The sequence below is a fragment of the Salpingoeca rosetta genome (assembly GCF_000188695.1).
Source record: "Salpingoeca rosetta unplaced genomic scaffold supercont1.32, whole genome shotgun sequence".
Taxonomy (NCBI): domain Eukaryota; class Choanoflagellata; order Craspedida; family Salpingoecidae; genus Salpingoeca; species Salpingoeca rosetta.
In genome coordinates, this window is record NW_004754902.1 from 381842 (window position 1) to 396982 (window position 15141).

Sequence of the window (15141 nt, forward strand, 5' to 3'; positions counted from 1 at the left end):
CCGTTCGCTTGCTTGCTTGTGTGTATGGCGGTGACGCATAGCACACACACACACACATGACACACACACACTACGCACACACGCACACATCACACGCACACATCACACAACACAGCAAACAATAGCGCCATCAGCAACAAACAAGCATGAGGGGTGAAGGAGATAGGGGAGGTGCTCGTTAAGCGGCGGCAGCGTCGGCAGCGCAGCGCGTCAGCTGGGCCATGGGGATAATCTTCAGCGAAGGTGGATCAAAGAACTGTCGGTAGTGCGAGTGAGTGAGTGAGTGAGTGAGTGAGTGAGTGAGTGAGTGAGTGAGTGTGTGTGTGTGTGATGTGATGTGATGTGAGTGAGTGAGTGAGTGAGTGAGTGAGTGATGTGATGTGAGTGAGTATTTTTGTGTGTGTGCGTGTGCGTGTGTGTTGTGCGTTCATCTGTGCATGTGCAAGCCGCGTAGTGCATCGACAAAGCACGCGTGGGGCAGCGTTCTCGGCAAGAAGAACAAAACAGCGGACCAGGTGCGCGCAACACACCTTGACGACGCCCTCCACGCCGTCGATGCTGACGAGCATGCCACGCATGCCCTGCTGGTCGCCTTCCATCACATACACCTGCACACACGTGCGACGCCAGAATGTGTGTGGGGGGGGGGGGAAGGAAACGGGTACGGGGATTCATTGCATGAGTGGAGTGGGGGTTAAGTGGATGAGCGGAGTGGGGTGTAGCGTGAGAACGCCAACTCTTCATCGAAAGACAGCCACGTGCACACGAAGAAGCGTTGCATATGGGCACGTTCATGTCAACGTACAGACACAGACACAGAGGCACACAGACACAGACAGACACACACACACACACACACACACACAGAGGCACACAGAGACATACACACGCGCACAGAGGCACAGAGAGAGAGAGAAAGAGACAACACACACACACACACAAACACACACACACACACACACACACACACAATCGTGCCCCCTTCCTCCTCCTCCCCGCATCCCCACATCCGAGTGTGCGCGTGTGTGCGAGCTTACCCGGTCGTTCTTGACGGGGTCGATGGGCGTAAGGTCCTCGGCGGGGGCGGTGGTGGCGCTGCCATCATCCAGCGCAACAGAGACGCTGCCGCCGTCAACATTTGAAATCGTGCCCTGCTCATGCGTGGAAGCAGCGGTGTGCACAGCAATGATGGTGGTCATGGTGGAGGCGGTGAGCGACAAGTAGGGGTGGTCGTGGGAATGCACACGAAACTGAGTCATTCATTGCTCGAGGGGAAAGAAGACATCACAGTCACAAGTACCGAACCAGGAAAAAAAAAAAACCGAGCAAAACAACAAAACGTGTGCCCTGCCAAGCAAGCGCGCATGTGCACATCCACAACCACCACAATTGTGGTCCTCATCATCATCATGGCCATGATCATCATCATCATCATCATCACGAAGCGCGGTACCTGCTGCCCGGACGAGACGACGCGGACGGAGACGGTTGGCACGAGCCACGGCGCACCGCCAGCACCGCTCGTGCCGACTGCCTCCCCGGGCGTTGCAGGCATGTGTGTGCCGGGGGTGGCGGGTGGCATGCCAGGGGTGGAGCCCGTGCCAGGTGTTGCTGGCGCACCAAAGCCTGATGAGTGCACATTGAAGAGGCGGGAGAGGGATCATTAGGGTGTGCGTGTGTGTGTGTTGTGTATGTGTATGTGTTGTCTTGTGTTGTGTATGTGTTTTGTGTGCGTGAGTGCGTGCGTGTGTTGTGCAAAGTGTGTGCATTCGCTGGCATGGGCGTGACTGTGTGTGCCGACCTGGCGTTCCTGCGGTTGGCGTGGATCCACTGTATCCTGACTCCCATGCCGGGGTGAAGGCTGCACCAAACCCAGGACGTACGCAAGCAAGAAAATGTGAGAGGCAAACACACACACACATAAAAGGAGACGGTAACAACGGGCTCTTGTTACACCCAGCCAGACAGACAGACACACAGATACACACACAGACAGACAGACACAAAAGGCAGAGAGTGGGAGACCTGCGTTGTAGCTCCTGTCTCCCGGGGTGTTCGGCTGCCCAGGGGTGGCAGGCCCAGCGTGGGGTGTCTCCGCACGCACGCTCGCCTAGGGAGTGGTGGTGACGGTGGCGGTGGCGGCGGTGAGAAGCAACACAATAGCATGTCACGTTAAGGGGCGTGAAGATCACGCCGATAGCAGTGGATCATAGGTTGATGTCGGCATCAAGCATGTACGCAGATGAAAAGACAAAGACACAAACATGCACAAAACAGAACCAGACAGAACCAGACAGACAGACAGAAACACGCACACACACACGCAACACACACACACACACACACGCAACACACACACACAGATGCAGACAGATACACGCGAGGGCTGCCCCACCGGTTCGCTGGTGACATCGGACACGTCCCACTCGGCCGTCTGCTGGAAGGCAGGGCTACCAACGAAAAACGATACCCGAACACGAACGTGAGCGTGTTTCATTGTGTGAAGGCTTGCATGGCATGGATGTTCGAGGAAGCAGACATCACCGAACACGTGATGTCACAGCACACACTCCACACCACAGCATGACACCAGCGCAACACATCACATCACGACAGGGCAATACCACGCGTCGAATACCTTCTCCCGGCGGGTGTGTCCGGGGCAGGGGTGTTGGGCACGTTGGGGTTCCACGCAGAGTCGTTGTAGTCGTACCCGGGTGTGCGGCTGCCAGGCGTCTCCGCTGTCGTCATGTCAAGTGGCATATGGTGGTGAAGCGGGGAGTGGCGAGCGCACATGGGCTCGTGAGCGAGCGGTTGGATGCAGTTTGCCATTGTTGCAGTTGGAAGCCCCAACAGCGAAGCACAAGTCACACAGATATACACAGACACACACAAACAGACAGACACAGACACAGGCAAGTAGGTGGGCAGACAGACAGACAGACAGACACAGACACAGGCAAGTAGGTGGGCAGACAAACAGACAGACAGACACAGACAGACAGACACAGACAGACAGACACACGCGCCACAGCATGTGCGATCGGAGGGGGCTGCAACTGACCGCCAAGGCGCGGCGTCTCTGATCCCGTGTAGTGTGGCGTGCGGGATCCGCCATAGCTCGGTGTCTGTGCGCCGTACAGCGGCGTCTGTGCACCGTGCTGAACACCGCCCATCTAGTGTTGGACGAGTCACCGTTGGGCGACGGGTGCGTGTGAGTGGCCATGGGTGCATGTGAGTGGCCATGGGTGCCTGGCTTGGGGAGAGGGGGTGCAAACAAGCAGCAAAGACACGCACAGCCACAAACACTGACACGGCCACACACATGACACAGGCAGACACACAGACACAGACACCCACAACACCCACAACACGCTCACAACACCTCCCCCCACCCACACCCACACCCACACCCAAAACCACACCCAAAACCACACCCACACACATACACACACCCACACACATACGCACACCCACACCCACACCCACACCCACATCCACCCACACACACACACACACACACACACACACACACGCGCGCACGCGCGCGCGCACACACACACAGTTCACGCCCTTGGTACAGTGTACCTGAGGTCCGCCAAACGGGGTTGAGAGGGAGGTGGTGGCGCGGTTGAGCGTGGAAGCCTCCTGAACACCGACAGCCATCAACAATGACGATGAAGAGGATGAGGGATGACAAAAAGGGGATGAGGATGATGACTAGGAATGGCGGTGATTCTCGTATTGAATGACTGCGATTGGCAGCTGGGGCTTCGCGGTGGTAAGCCACAGGCACAGCTCGTCAATCAACATCAACTGTAATGCACGTGTGTGGTGCATGTGTGCGCACCTTGATGGCTTGCCGATCGACGGTGATTGTCCGGCAAAGGCTCTGCAGCTCGATTCGCGCATTTGTTGGTGTCGCATCCTTCACAATGCCCTGCTTGCCTGCAGGCACACCGCCAACAACAAACGAAGGACACAGCACATTGAAAGAATGAGTCGACAACAAATTGCTTGCATGGCCGCCATCACAACCGCAGATGAACAAACAATGCACGCGAGCGACCAACACAGACAGAGACAAGTCCAACAACCATCCACTATCACCCACAACCACTGTCACCCCCACGACTACTGCTTGCCACACCATCACAACAGCTCACCCTTGTGCGGCCCGCTGGTGACGATGACGAGCTTGTGGAAGAGCGGGTCCCTGCGCGGACGGCCCCCGCGACCACGACCGCCGCCACCGCGAGGGGCAGCGCCGCCCGTCGACCGGCTGAGCACGGCACGCGGCGACTCTGCACCCGTCATGTTTGCAGCGGGGCGGGTCGACGCGCCAACAACCTGGAATGGCGAAAAGGGGAAGGGGAAGGGACGGTGAAATTATGTCAGGGTGAGTTGCATAGTGTGTGTGTGTGTGTGTGTGTGTGTGTGTGTGTGTGTGTGTGTGTGTGCGCGCGCGTGTGTGTGCGTGTGTGTGTGTGACAGATTGAATGGGGACGCTCGCGTGTAATGTGCCTTCGTGCCTATGCCCTCGTGCGTATGCCCTCCCTCTTCCCTCTCTGTCTGTCTCCGGCTCTCACCCCCGCTTCTCTCCCCGTCCACGCGCGTCCACGCGCGTGCGTGCATGTGGAGTGCGTACCTGAAGGTGGTTTGCATTTGCGACGAAGATGCCGCCGCGATCAAGGATGGACGGCTGCCGCACAAACACAAACCGTCGGTGGATGTGCAGCACTTTCCCCTCACGGCCCTGAAAATGAGTGGGGTGTGGTCAAGGTGAGCGAGGGGACTCAAAGCAGCCTGTTAGAAACTTAACGCATCTCGTGTGTGGTGTGGCGTGATGTCATCCCCACTGCCACGCTCAGACGCCACCAAAACCAACACCACTACTGCCTCTTCAATCGCTGAGCGGTTGTCATCACCCCCATGCAACCACCACCTGTCCCCCTCCTCCTCCTCCTCCTCCTCCTCCTCCTCCTCCTCCTCCTCCTCCTCCTCCTCCTCCTCCTCCGCACCTCCACTACTGCCACCATCACCACCGCCACCGCCACGGCTGCACCTTGTTTGGCCCGTCGACGGCCTTGACGCTGAGGCCCGTGCCAATGACGTTCTGGTGCTTGTCGAGCGCCTGTGGTGATCCGCGGCGCTGGCGCGGCCGCACCTCTTGCGGGCGCACATCACGCTCCTGCCCGCGCTGGTCAAGGATCTGAGGAAAGCGGAAAGGGAAGGGGTGTTGTGGTGATGGTGATGATGATGATGATGATGATGATGATGATGATGACGACGACGATGGTGATGATGATGATGATGATGATTGCTGCGCGCAAGCGAGTGCGTGGAACACACACACACACACACACACACACACACACACACACACACCTTGAGCTGTTCGTTCTCGATGCGGATGATGCAGCCGACGACGTTGGCGTTGTTGAACTGCACCAGATCGTGCAGCCGGAATTGCCCTGTTGCAGTGAACACGCATGTGTGTGTATGTGTGAAGACGTGGATGCAGTAGGCACGAGTGAGTGTGAGCACTCATATCATGTTCCCATGACTGCATCAACCTGAAGACGGCACAGGCGCATCATAATGGCAACGCAAGCGAGCGCCATACGTCACCACCAGCACCACTGCCATCAGCACCACTACCACCACCATCACCAGCATGAACGCACCGAGCACGTCGCGGCCAGACGCCACCGTCGTCGTCATCTCAAGATCGCTTGCAAGCACGCGAATCTCCTGCACACACACACACACGTGAAGAGAGGAGACGCTAGGGTAAGATGAGATGGAAGAGTAGATGCAGTAATTATGATGATTGCACGCACGCATGTGCACGTGCGTGCAAGGTTGTGTGTCTTGACCTTGAGGGAGAGATCGGAGAGCACGCTGACGAAGTCATCCGTCACACGAAGAACTGTTTTCAAAAGAGGCGGGGCAGGGCGGCAGAAGGTAAGCAGATAACAACTTACGCACACACAGACACACAGACACACAGACACACAGACACACAGACACACAGACACACACACACACACACACAAACGAACAAACAAACCACCACCACCACCACCGTCACGATGCGGGTGCGTACCAAGGCCGGTCTCGCCCTTGTATCTGCCGTGGTTGACCTTGACCTGGTCGCCCATGTGGAACGCCTTGCGCACCTCCGAGATGGGCAACGGGATCCGCGTAATGCCCTGATTGCAGCGGACGCACGCAATGGTGTTGTTGTTGGTGTTGGTTGTTGGTGGTGGCGGTTTGTGGCGATGAGCAGATGAGTTGATGGCGAGGAGGAATCGATGCGTAGAGCTGAGTTGAGAGGCGACAAGAAAGCAGCAGAGGCATCAAGCCGTCACAACGACGCCCACAACACGCGCTCTAAACCACAACCGCTGCCAATGATGCAACACCGCGTGCCCCTCCTCACCCTTCTGTAACACACAACCAACCAGCTGAACAAGCAAACAAACAACGAAGAAAGCAGCCAAGCCAACCAAAGCAAGTGACCAAACAAACAAAGCGTTCCAGTGCCGGTGCACTGACCGTCTTCTTGAGCTCGTCGCTGTCGGGCCGGATTTCCACCTGCTGCGAACTCGCGTTGATGGACAGAATCTCACCTGTGGTGGATGGTGGTGGATGGTGCATCGTGGGTGCATGGTAGGGAGGGGCATGCAGTCAAGACAGGAGAGGGGCGCACTTGCTCATCGCCCCTCTTCATATGCGTATTCATGTGCGCACGTTGTGCACAGTCTCTCTTCATTTCCGTAATCATGTGCGCATGTTGTGCACCATTCCCCTCCACCGTGCGATTGCCATTGCGTGTGCGTGGGCGCAAGCACGCGAGCATGTGCGCGTACCTGTGAGGTTCTTGAGGTCACCGCCGACGACCTCGACGCGATCGCCAACAGCGAATGCGGGCTGGAGCGAGGGCTCGTCAGGCAGCTCCATCTCCACGTGCGCATCCTCCGTCATCTCAAACATCGACAGCTCTTCAAGCGTCGGCTGCAGCGAGAGACGGTGAGAGGGTGGTAAGAATGGCGAGAATGGTGGTGGTGGTGCATGGTAAGAATGGCGAGAATGGTGGTGGTGAAAAGGTCTGGATGCCCGGAGTCAGGGGCACATCACACCACCAACGAGACACGATCAGCCACCTCAACCACAAACTCCGTCGATGGCAGTGCTGATACGTGCAAAGTGCACGTGCACAAACAAGTGCATGTGTGGCAGGCCGCGCACCTTGATAGCCGAGGTGAGCACGCCCGAAATGGGGATGCGCTTGATGAGGAATCCAGACTCCGTGTACGCGTTGTTCTCAAACCGGTACTCGTCACGCAAGCTGTCCCACATCACCTCCTATGAGAACACACACACACACACACACACACAGATACACGGCAGATGGACAGATGGGGTGAGTTCTCAGGCACAGGTTTCTCTGCGCGTGGAAGAGTGCGTCCACTGCGTCCGGGTGGTCCAAGTCACAACATGCCAATGCGCGTGTGTGTGTGTGTGCACGTGCGTGTCATGTGCAAGGGGTGGGCACCGCGTCTGGGATGGCCTGGTCAATCTCATCGCGGTTGAAGAGGCGCTGGGGCGGGCGGAACTTGCGCGCATTCCTGCAAAGCATCGTGGTGGTATGGCGGTGGTGATCATGGTGTTGCTCAGGTCAGCAACGGCCAGCACGCAGCACAGCAGCATTACACACTCAGACACAGGCACACACACAACACACAAATACGGAAAACGGGCCAAGTGGATGACAGGTTGCTCACTTCTTGCGGCGCTGCGGGGTGAGGTCGATGCGCGGGACGAGGTGCACCTCAACGCGCGGCGGGTCAACCGTCGCATTCACCCGCACAACCTTCACACACATATGGGCAGGGGTGATTGGCAGAGGTGCGTGAGCGGAAGTACGTGTGCATGTGTCGTGGTGCATGCGTGCATGAATGACATTGTGTGTGCATGCGTGCATGTGTGTTCCTGTGTGTGTGTGTGTTCCTGTGTGTGTGTGTGTGTTCCTGTGTGTGTGCATGCATGCATGTGTGTGTTCTTGTGTGTGTAAATGGGTGTGCGCAGTGCAAGATACCTTTGCGAGGTCGTTGGCGTAGATGCCGCGCTTAATCCGCACCCACTGGTTCGGTTTCACTGCACGCGTTTGGATTTGGTGAGCACGCCAGAGTTGCACGAAGATGAGCAACACCAATCATTTCCAGAAGTCACAATGTGCACGTACGCACACACACACGCACGCACACGCACACACGCACACACACACGCACACACACACGCACACACACACACATACACACCGTTGATTTTCCTCTTCTTGACGCGCAGGAGGGCGGGGCGTGCCTCCATCTCCACCAGCTCCTGCGTCCACTGCCCATACACAAGCTCCTCAATGCCAGCAATTGCCTGCAGGCAAGACAAAAAGATTTACCAAGGCACGCGTGTGTTTGAGTGTATATGGGTGTGTGTGTCAACATGCAAGTGTGCATGCCAACATGCATGTGTGCATGTCAACATGCATGCATGTGCGTGCGTGTGCGTGTGTGTTGTTTTTGCTGTGAACCCAAAGCAGCGCTTTAAGAAGCGGTGCATCTCCTCCCCCCCCCTCCACACAACACCAGCACAACATCGACAGCAGTGGCGACTGCAGGAGCACGCACGTGCTTGACGTGTTCTCTGCTGTACGCCTCCACGTAGATGTACGACCGCCCACCAACAACCTGCAGTACATGTTGGAAATGAAGGTGGACACGAGGAGTGAGACGAGCAGCACAGGCGCCATCACATGTAAACGGTGAACAAAAACCTAACTGCACCCAGTTGTGCCCGCTCTCTCTTGACTCCCCCCCCCTCTCTCTCTCTGTGCTGGCTTGTCAGTCTCACTCACTGTTTCTCTCGATCAGCATGCAAGCCATCATCACCACCATCACCGTTGCCGCCGACAACAACAGCAACAGCAATCACACCACCACTACCTGCACCCCCCCCCCGCCCAACGCGTGCGTACCCGCTGCTGCCTGTATCCGATGACGCTCTTGATAGCGAGGGGTTCGCCCTTCATGGCGGCCTGCATTGCCTTGCGCATCAGCTTGATCGCCGCTTCCTGCTCACCGCCGGGTTTGCACCGCACCGCCCACACAATCGGGTCACTGCACATTCCCATGCCCCCCCCCAGGCGTGGCGTTGACATTGCGTGCGTGTGCGTGCGTGTGTGTGATTGGGTGTGAGTGTGAGCGTGTGTGTGATTGTGTGTGATTGTGCGTGATTGTGTGTGATTGGGTGTGTGTGTGTTGTGTGTGATTGTGCGTGATCGTGCGTGATTGTGTGTGATTGGGTGTGAGTGATGGCGTAAGAAGGTGGGCGGTGAACCAAAACAAGTCCAAAGCCCTCACTAGAGACAGCAGGCAACCACATGCCTGCATGCAAGGGGCAACCGCCACCAATCGCTCAACCACCCCAACACGCAACCAGACAACAAAAGACACATGTGGGTGCCTAGCAGACGCAAACGCACTCCTTTGTAGGCTGAATCTCGGGCTCTGCAAGGGAGATGCCGGCCTCCTCCTCGCCCATCATTGCGCCAGGCCTGAACACATCAAGCACGAGCACAAGCACGAGCAGCAGCAGCAGCGGTTGTGATGAGCGAGGGTATGGGCGGGGGGGGGGTTCACGGCGTATATTGTTGACATTCTTGAGATCACGAACGCTTCAGATAGTGCGTGAGCACCTCAACATGTTCACTCGAACGCACACACACACACACACACACACACACACACACACACACACACACACACACACACACACACAAGCATGCACACAGCTACGCTGGCACAGACGCGTATGCAATGGCCATCATGTGCGTGCGTGTGATCCACTGACTCTTCGTCGCGCTCGATAAAGTCGTCGAGGTCCTCGGCCATGGCGGCGCCCGCCCCCTGCGACACGGCAGACGCCTCCTCGTACCTGGCGCGGCGCAGGCGTGGCGGCATGTGCACGTGAGCGCATGTTAATGTGTGTGTGTGTGTGTGAATGTGTGTGTGTGTGCGTGCGTGTGTGTGTGTGTGTGTGTGTGTGTGTGTGTGTGTGTGTGTGTGTGTGTGTGTGTGTGTGTGTGTGTGTGTGTGTGTGTGTGCGAGAGCACAGGCAAGTGCGCGTTGTTGGCGACTCGAAAAAATCCAGTGGTTGGTGGATGCGAGCGTGGTGGCGGGTGCAGTGTTCGTGGACGATAGTAGCATTACCTCTGCGCCTGTTCTCTGTATCGCTTCTCCATTTCCGCCAGGACATCTGCGCAGCCACAGTGCACCACATGCCACAGTGAATTCCACGCAAGCCAAGTGAATGCCAGCTCGCAGCTTATGCGGTAACGCGACACACTGCAATCACACACACACACAGCGTACCGCCGCGCTGTTGGCGCTTCTGCTGCGTGGTGGCCCAGTGTTTCTCGGCCATGCGGTCGTATGCCGTTTCCGGCATGTGCAGCTCAGCCTCATCATCATCCACTTCTTCTTCTTCGTCGCCAACCTCTGCAGAGTCGCATGCGGTTGGAAGAAAGCAGTGTACGAGTGAATGCATGTTGAACGCAGCCACGGCATGTCCGATTCTTAGACGCTGCTCACATGGAATACTTGCAGACACAGAGACGCACACAGAGACGCACACAGAGACGCACGCACGCACACACACACACACACACACACACACACACACACACACACACACACACACACACACACACGCTTGCAGACACACACCAGCTTCGTCGATAAAGTCACGGCCGCTCGCCTTCTTGCGCTTGCGTGGGCGCCGGCCGCCAGTGTTCTGCATGAGGAAACACACACGATGAGCGCCATGACGCATGCGCAGCAAGTGACAGTCAGAAAGCAAGAACACGCAGCAGCCAATAAGCAGCAAAGCAGCAGCCAATAAGCAATAAAGCAGCAGCCAGCGACAACTTCCGTTGCTCCACCCTCACCCAACTACAAACATACCCACACCCACACACCTTGCGGCGCTTGGCCGAGGCGTAGTCATCCTCGTCGTCGTCATAGTCGTCTTCGTCCTCATCGTCCTCGTCCATGTCCGCGTCCTCATCCTCGTCCTCGTCATCGCCATAGTCATCGTCGCGGTAATCTGCCAAGAGGCTGCCACCTCCTTCTCCTGCCTTCTTGTTCTTCGACCCGTTGCTCATGGGAGCCTGCGTCTCTGGCACCTCATCCTCCTCGTCGCTCGACAGCACCGCGCGTGGATCACTCATCGCGGCGGCGTGGTGACGCTGGCTGGTTGGTGGTGCTCTGTCTTCTGTTTGTCTTGTTCGTCCGCGTTGCAGTTCTTGGCACAGGAAAACCCAGGCAATGGCGAAAAGTGAAAGCAGTATTGCTAAAATTCTCCATTCAGCATCGAATCAGAGAATTGTGCACAAATGACTTATTTTGCCCTTCTTTCCGACCTCAACAACAACCAAAACAACAACAACCACGACCATGCGTGTGCTCGCTGCTGTGTTCGTGCTCGCCCTTGCCTGCGTGGCAGGCACCTCTGGTGAGCTGTGGGGGTTGTGTGTGTGTGTGTGTGTGTGTGTGTGTGTGTGTGTGTGTGTGTGTGTGTGTGTGTGTGTGTGTGTGTGTGTGTGTGTGTGTGTGTGTGAGTACGCTTGGATGGTGTGGTGTACTTACGTGTGATGTATGTGTGCAATGATAGCTTGCGACCACCACAAACCATGACAAACCATGACAAACTGTGTCATTTGTCCGCGAGCTGACGTTGTCGCTGACCGTGTTTTCATTTCTTCCTTCTTGGCAGCTGCCCCAGCCGCCCCCGTCCCCGTGGAGGGAAGCGGCACCGAGTGCCTCATCTGCCAGTTCCTCGTCAAGGTGCGGAGAGAAGTGTGGAACGCCGCACCTTGGAATGCAACCTCGCAAGCACATCATTCACACACACGCAAACTCGCAAGCATACCATACACACACTCTCTCACCCTCACACACACACACATACTCGCAAACAAACACACACGGGCTGTAGGAGCTCGACCAGTACCTGACGTCGCCTGCGACCGTGTCCAAGATTGTGGGCTACATCGAGGACGTGTGCCACCTCGTGCCTTCCTCGGACCGCGACGCGTGCAAGTCCTTTGTGGACCAGTATGGCCAGCAGCTCGTTGATTGGATTGCCTCTGAGCTCAGCTCCAACGAGATTTGCGACAACATCCTCAAGCTCGGCTGCTCCACCTCCGATGCCCTGTGCGTGTGGTGACAACTGCAGTGGTTGAGACGTGCGAATCCGAGCGAGGGCAAAGGAATGAAAAGGGAAGGAAGGGAAGGGAAGGGAAGGGATAGGAAGGGACGATGGAAGGAAGGGAAGGGGAGAAGGCGTCGATGTTCGTGTAGATTGTGCATGGATGGCTGCAACGTACCATTGTGTCCGCGAGGTGTTCTCATGCATGCACATCATGCTGTGGTTCGTGGTACACAGGAAGGTCGCCGTGCAGGCGTCTGCCCAGCGGTTTGTTGAGGCCAAGCTCGGCAGCACCTGCGACATCTGCAAGGTATTGTGTGTGTATGTGTGTGTGTGTGTATGTGTGTGTGTGTGTGCGCGCGTACGCGTCTGCATGGATGTGTGTGTGTGTGTGCAAACGCTGCTCTCACGTAGGAAAGCTGAGCCATCAACCACATTACTGTATCCTCACACAATACCACCACCACTCCACACCTCATTCCACATCCCACCATTGCTGTTGTGATACGGACAGACGGTCATCTCTGCGCTGCAGCAGGCCCTGAGTGATCCCCAGACCGAGAAGGACATTGTCCAGGCTATCACCTCCGTACGTGGCACTGGACGTGAATGCGTTTGTGTGAATATGAATGTGTTTGTGTGATGCGATATTTGTCACAGTGTGCACATGTCGTCATGTAGTGAACGTGTCGTCGTGTGGTGTTGTTGGTGTACGGCAGACAACTACACACATACACACACATGTACAAATTGCTTGTTTTCACCATCTCCAGCTCATCACACGTGGTAACCCCAATGAACGACCCCATCTCATGTCTGCGGTACTGTGCGCAGGTGTGCAGCGGGCTTGGTGCGCTGAAGAACATCTGCGTGGACCTTGTCGACGACTGGGCCCCCGATGTCATCAACTGGCTCGACGAAAAGCTGGACCCAAACGCCGTCTGCAAGGACATTCACGTCTGCTCGTGAGTGGACACGGAGTTGGGGGGGGGGGGGGAGTGGAGGGCGGGTTACACGTGCACACGAACGTGGTCGGGGATTGTGTGTGTGTGTGTGTGTGTGTGTGTGTGTGTGTGTGTGTGTGTGTGTGTGTGTGTGTGTGTGTGTGTGTGTGTGTGTGTGTGTGTGTGTGTGTGTGTGTGTGTGTGTGTGTACGCGTCTGTCTGTGAATGTGTGCGTGCAGTAATTCTTGAAACACTTTGTGCTCACCAACCATGTCACCACCCAACCATCCCATCCCATCTCACCACATCACGTGCATCCTTCCCCCTTTTCAATCTTCCAGCGTTGCGATGAAAGTCAACGGTGACCTCCTTGGCGCAAAGCGCTGCACATTCGGCCCAAGCTACTGTACGCACCCCTGTGTGTGTGTGTGTGTGTGTGTGTGTGTGTGTGTGTGTGTGTGTGTGTGTGTGTGTGTGTGTGTGTGTGTGTGTGTGTGTGTGTGAATGTGTGTGTGTGTGTGTGTGTGTGTGTGTGTGTGCACCGCGACTCACTCCTGCGCGTTTCCACTGCCATCATCCTCACCATCACGGCCATCACTGTCACAATCATCAGGGTGCCAGAGCGAGGACACGGCTATTGAATGCGGCGCCCTCGAGCACTGCCGCGTACGTCAACACATGATCACCACCACTGCTGCTGCTGCTGCTGTCACTGTGCTTGTTGATGACACCCCTGTTGCTGCTGCTGCTGCTGCTGCTGCTGCTGCTGCTGCTGCTGATGATGATGATGATGATGATGATGATGATGATGATGATGATGATGATGACGATAGATGTGCGTGCGTGCACCTTCGCCCTGCTCGCAACATGAAGTGCTCACATCTGCTGGTGTGTTGCGCATTGAACAACAGACCAAGGTGTGGTCCCAGCAGGAGTAAGGGCCCCTCCTTACGCTCCCCCCCCCACCGGCCCTTCCTCCACACGACACAACACAACACCACATTTACCACGTTCTTCCCCGCCCAGTGTCATTGCCCTCCCTGATTCCGCCCACACGCACGCGCACGCGCTCTCGAGAGTGATACGCGTGTTTGTATGTTGCTGTGTAGTCTGTTGCTTCGTGTCATCCACATGTCTGTGTGTGTGTCGTCACCTTCAGCGTCACTGTGCCCCACACGCTTGTAATCCCATATTCCCGCTTGTTTGTTTGTGTTGCGAAGCATTCCGCTGTCCTGTTGGGTGCTCATTCTTCGTTTGTTCCAACTGCAACAACTACAACGACAACCGCCACCACAACTACTATTACTGTAACCACTTCTGTACAACAACTCCAACCACAGCCGCAGCCACAACCGTCATGGTCACATATGTTCAAAGTATTCGGGGAGGGGTGGAAACAAGGACAGCAATTCCCATGGTGACATTGCGATGTAACACATCCCATACACCGCTGTCTAACATGAAAACAGAGAGGGAAGCGAGGGAGGGAGGGAAACCGCAACGAAGAAGGGAGAGAGGGGCTGATGCACATGACAGCAAACCCACCCTGTCTGTGGCAAGTGCGATCATTCTGCGCTTTGCTTGTCCTCTGCCTTCACAACACCACCACTATCGTTGTCACCACGACCATAATCACCATCAGTATCGTCAGCATCAGCATCACCATTATCGTCGTCGTCGTCGTCGTCGCTGTGCACTTCCTCGATGACTGGCGACTGGTTGATGTCGTCCACAACAGTCCGCCCTTCCTCGTCTGATTGCAGGGAGGGGGTGGTGGTGCAGTGGGGGAGGGGGGACATTATTGAGCAGATGATGAAACCGGGCACGTTCTACTCTCTGTCTGTCTGTCTGTCCGCCTGTCTGTCACACACACACACACACACACACACACACACACACACACACACACACACACACACACACACACTAC

At 56.4% G+C, this 15141-nt stretch overlaps 2 protein-coding genes across 2 annotated transcripts; one reads left to right on the forward strand and one right to left on the reverse strand.

The window, feature by feature from the left end:
• Positions 1-7: 7 nt before the first annotated feature.
• Positions 8-11440, reverse strand: PTSG_12984 (uncharacterized protein). Its single transcript, XM_004988909.1, has 33 exons — positions 11036-11440; positions 10785-10851; positions 10431-10556; positions 10269-10314; positions 9910-9993; positions 9542-9613; positions 9035-9176; positions 8688-8747; positions 8328-8433; positions 8105-8163; positions 7791-7879; positions 7562-7634; positions 7255-7371; positions 6876-7020; positions 6562-6635; positions 6110-6215; positions 5880-5932; positions 5688-5754; positions 5389-5474; positions 5066-5212; positions 4649-4756; positions 4167-4350; positions 3851-3948; positions 3589-3648; positions 3065-3176; positions 2639-2741; positions 2396-2450; positions 2026-2110; positions 1802-1861; positions 1454-1626; positions 1038-1151; positions 531-608; positions 8-256 (listed from the first exon to the last, which is right to left on the reverse strand). The coding sequence occupies exons 1-33, from the start codon at positions 11285-11287 to the stop codon at positions 179-181; spliced, it is 3279 nt and encodes a 1092-aa protein (XP_004988966.1). The 5' UTR covers positions 11288-11440; the 3' UTR covers positions 8-178.
• On the forward strand, positions 11437-14664 carry PTSG_10051 (uncharacterized protein). Its single transcript, XM_004988910.1, has 9 exons — positions 11437-11571; positions 11833-11903; positions 12055-12272; positions 12505-12577; positions 12782-12856; positions 13102-13232; positions 13553-13617; positions 13825-13877; positions 14123-14664. The coding sequence occupies exons 1-9, from the start codon at positions 11514-11516 to the stop codon at positions 14147-14149; spliced, it is 771 nt and encodes a 256-aa protein (XP_004988967.1). The 5' UTR covers positions 11437-11513; the 3' UTR covers positions 14150-14664.
• The last annotated feature ends 477 nt before the right edge of the window (positions 14665-15141 follow it).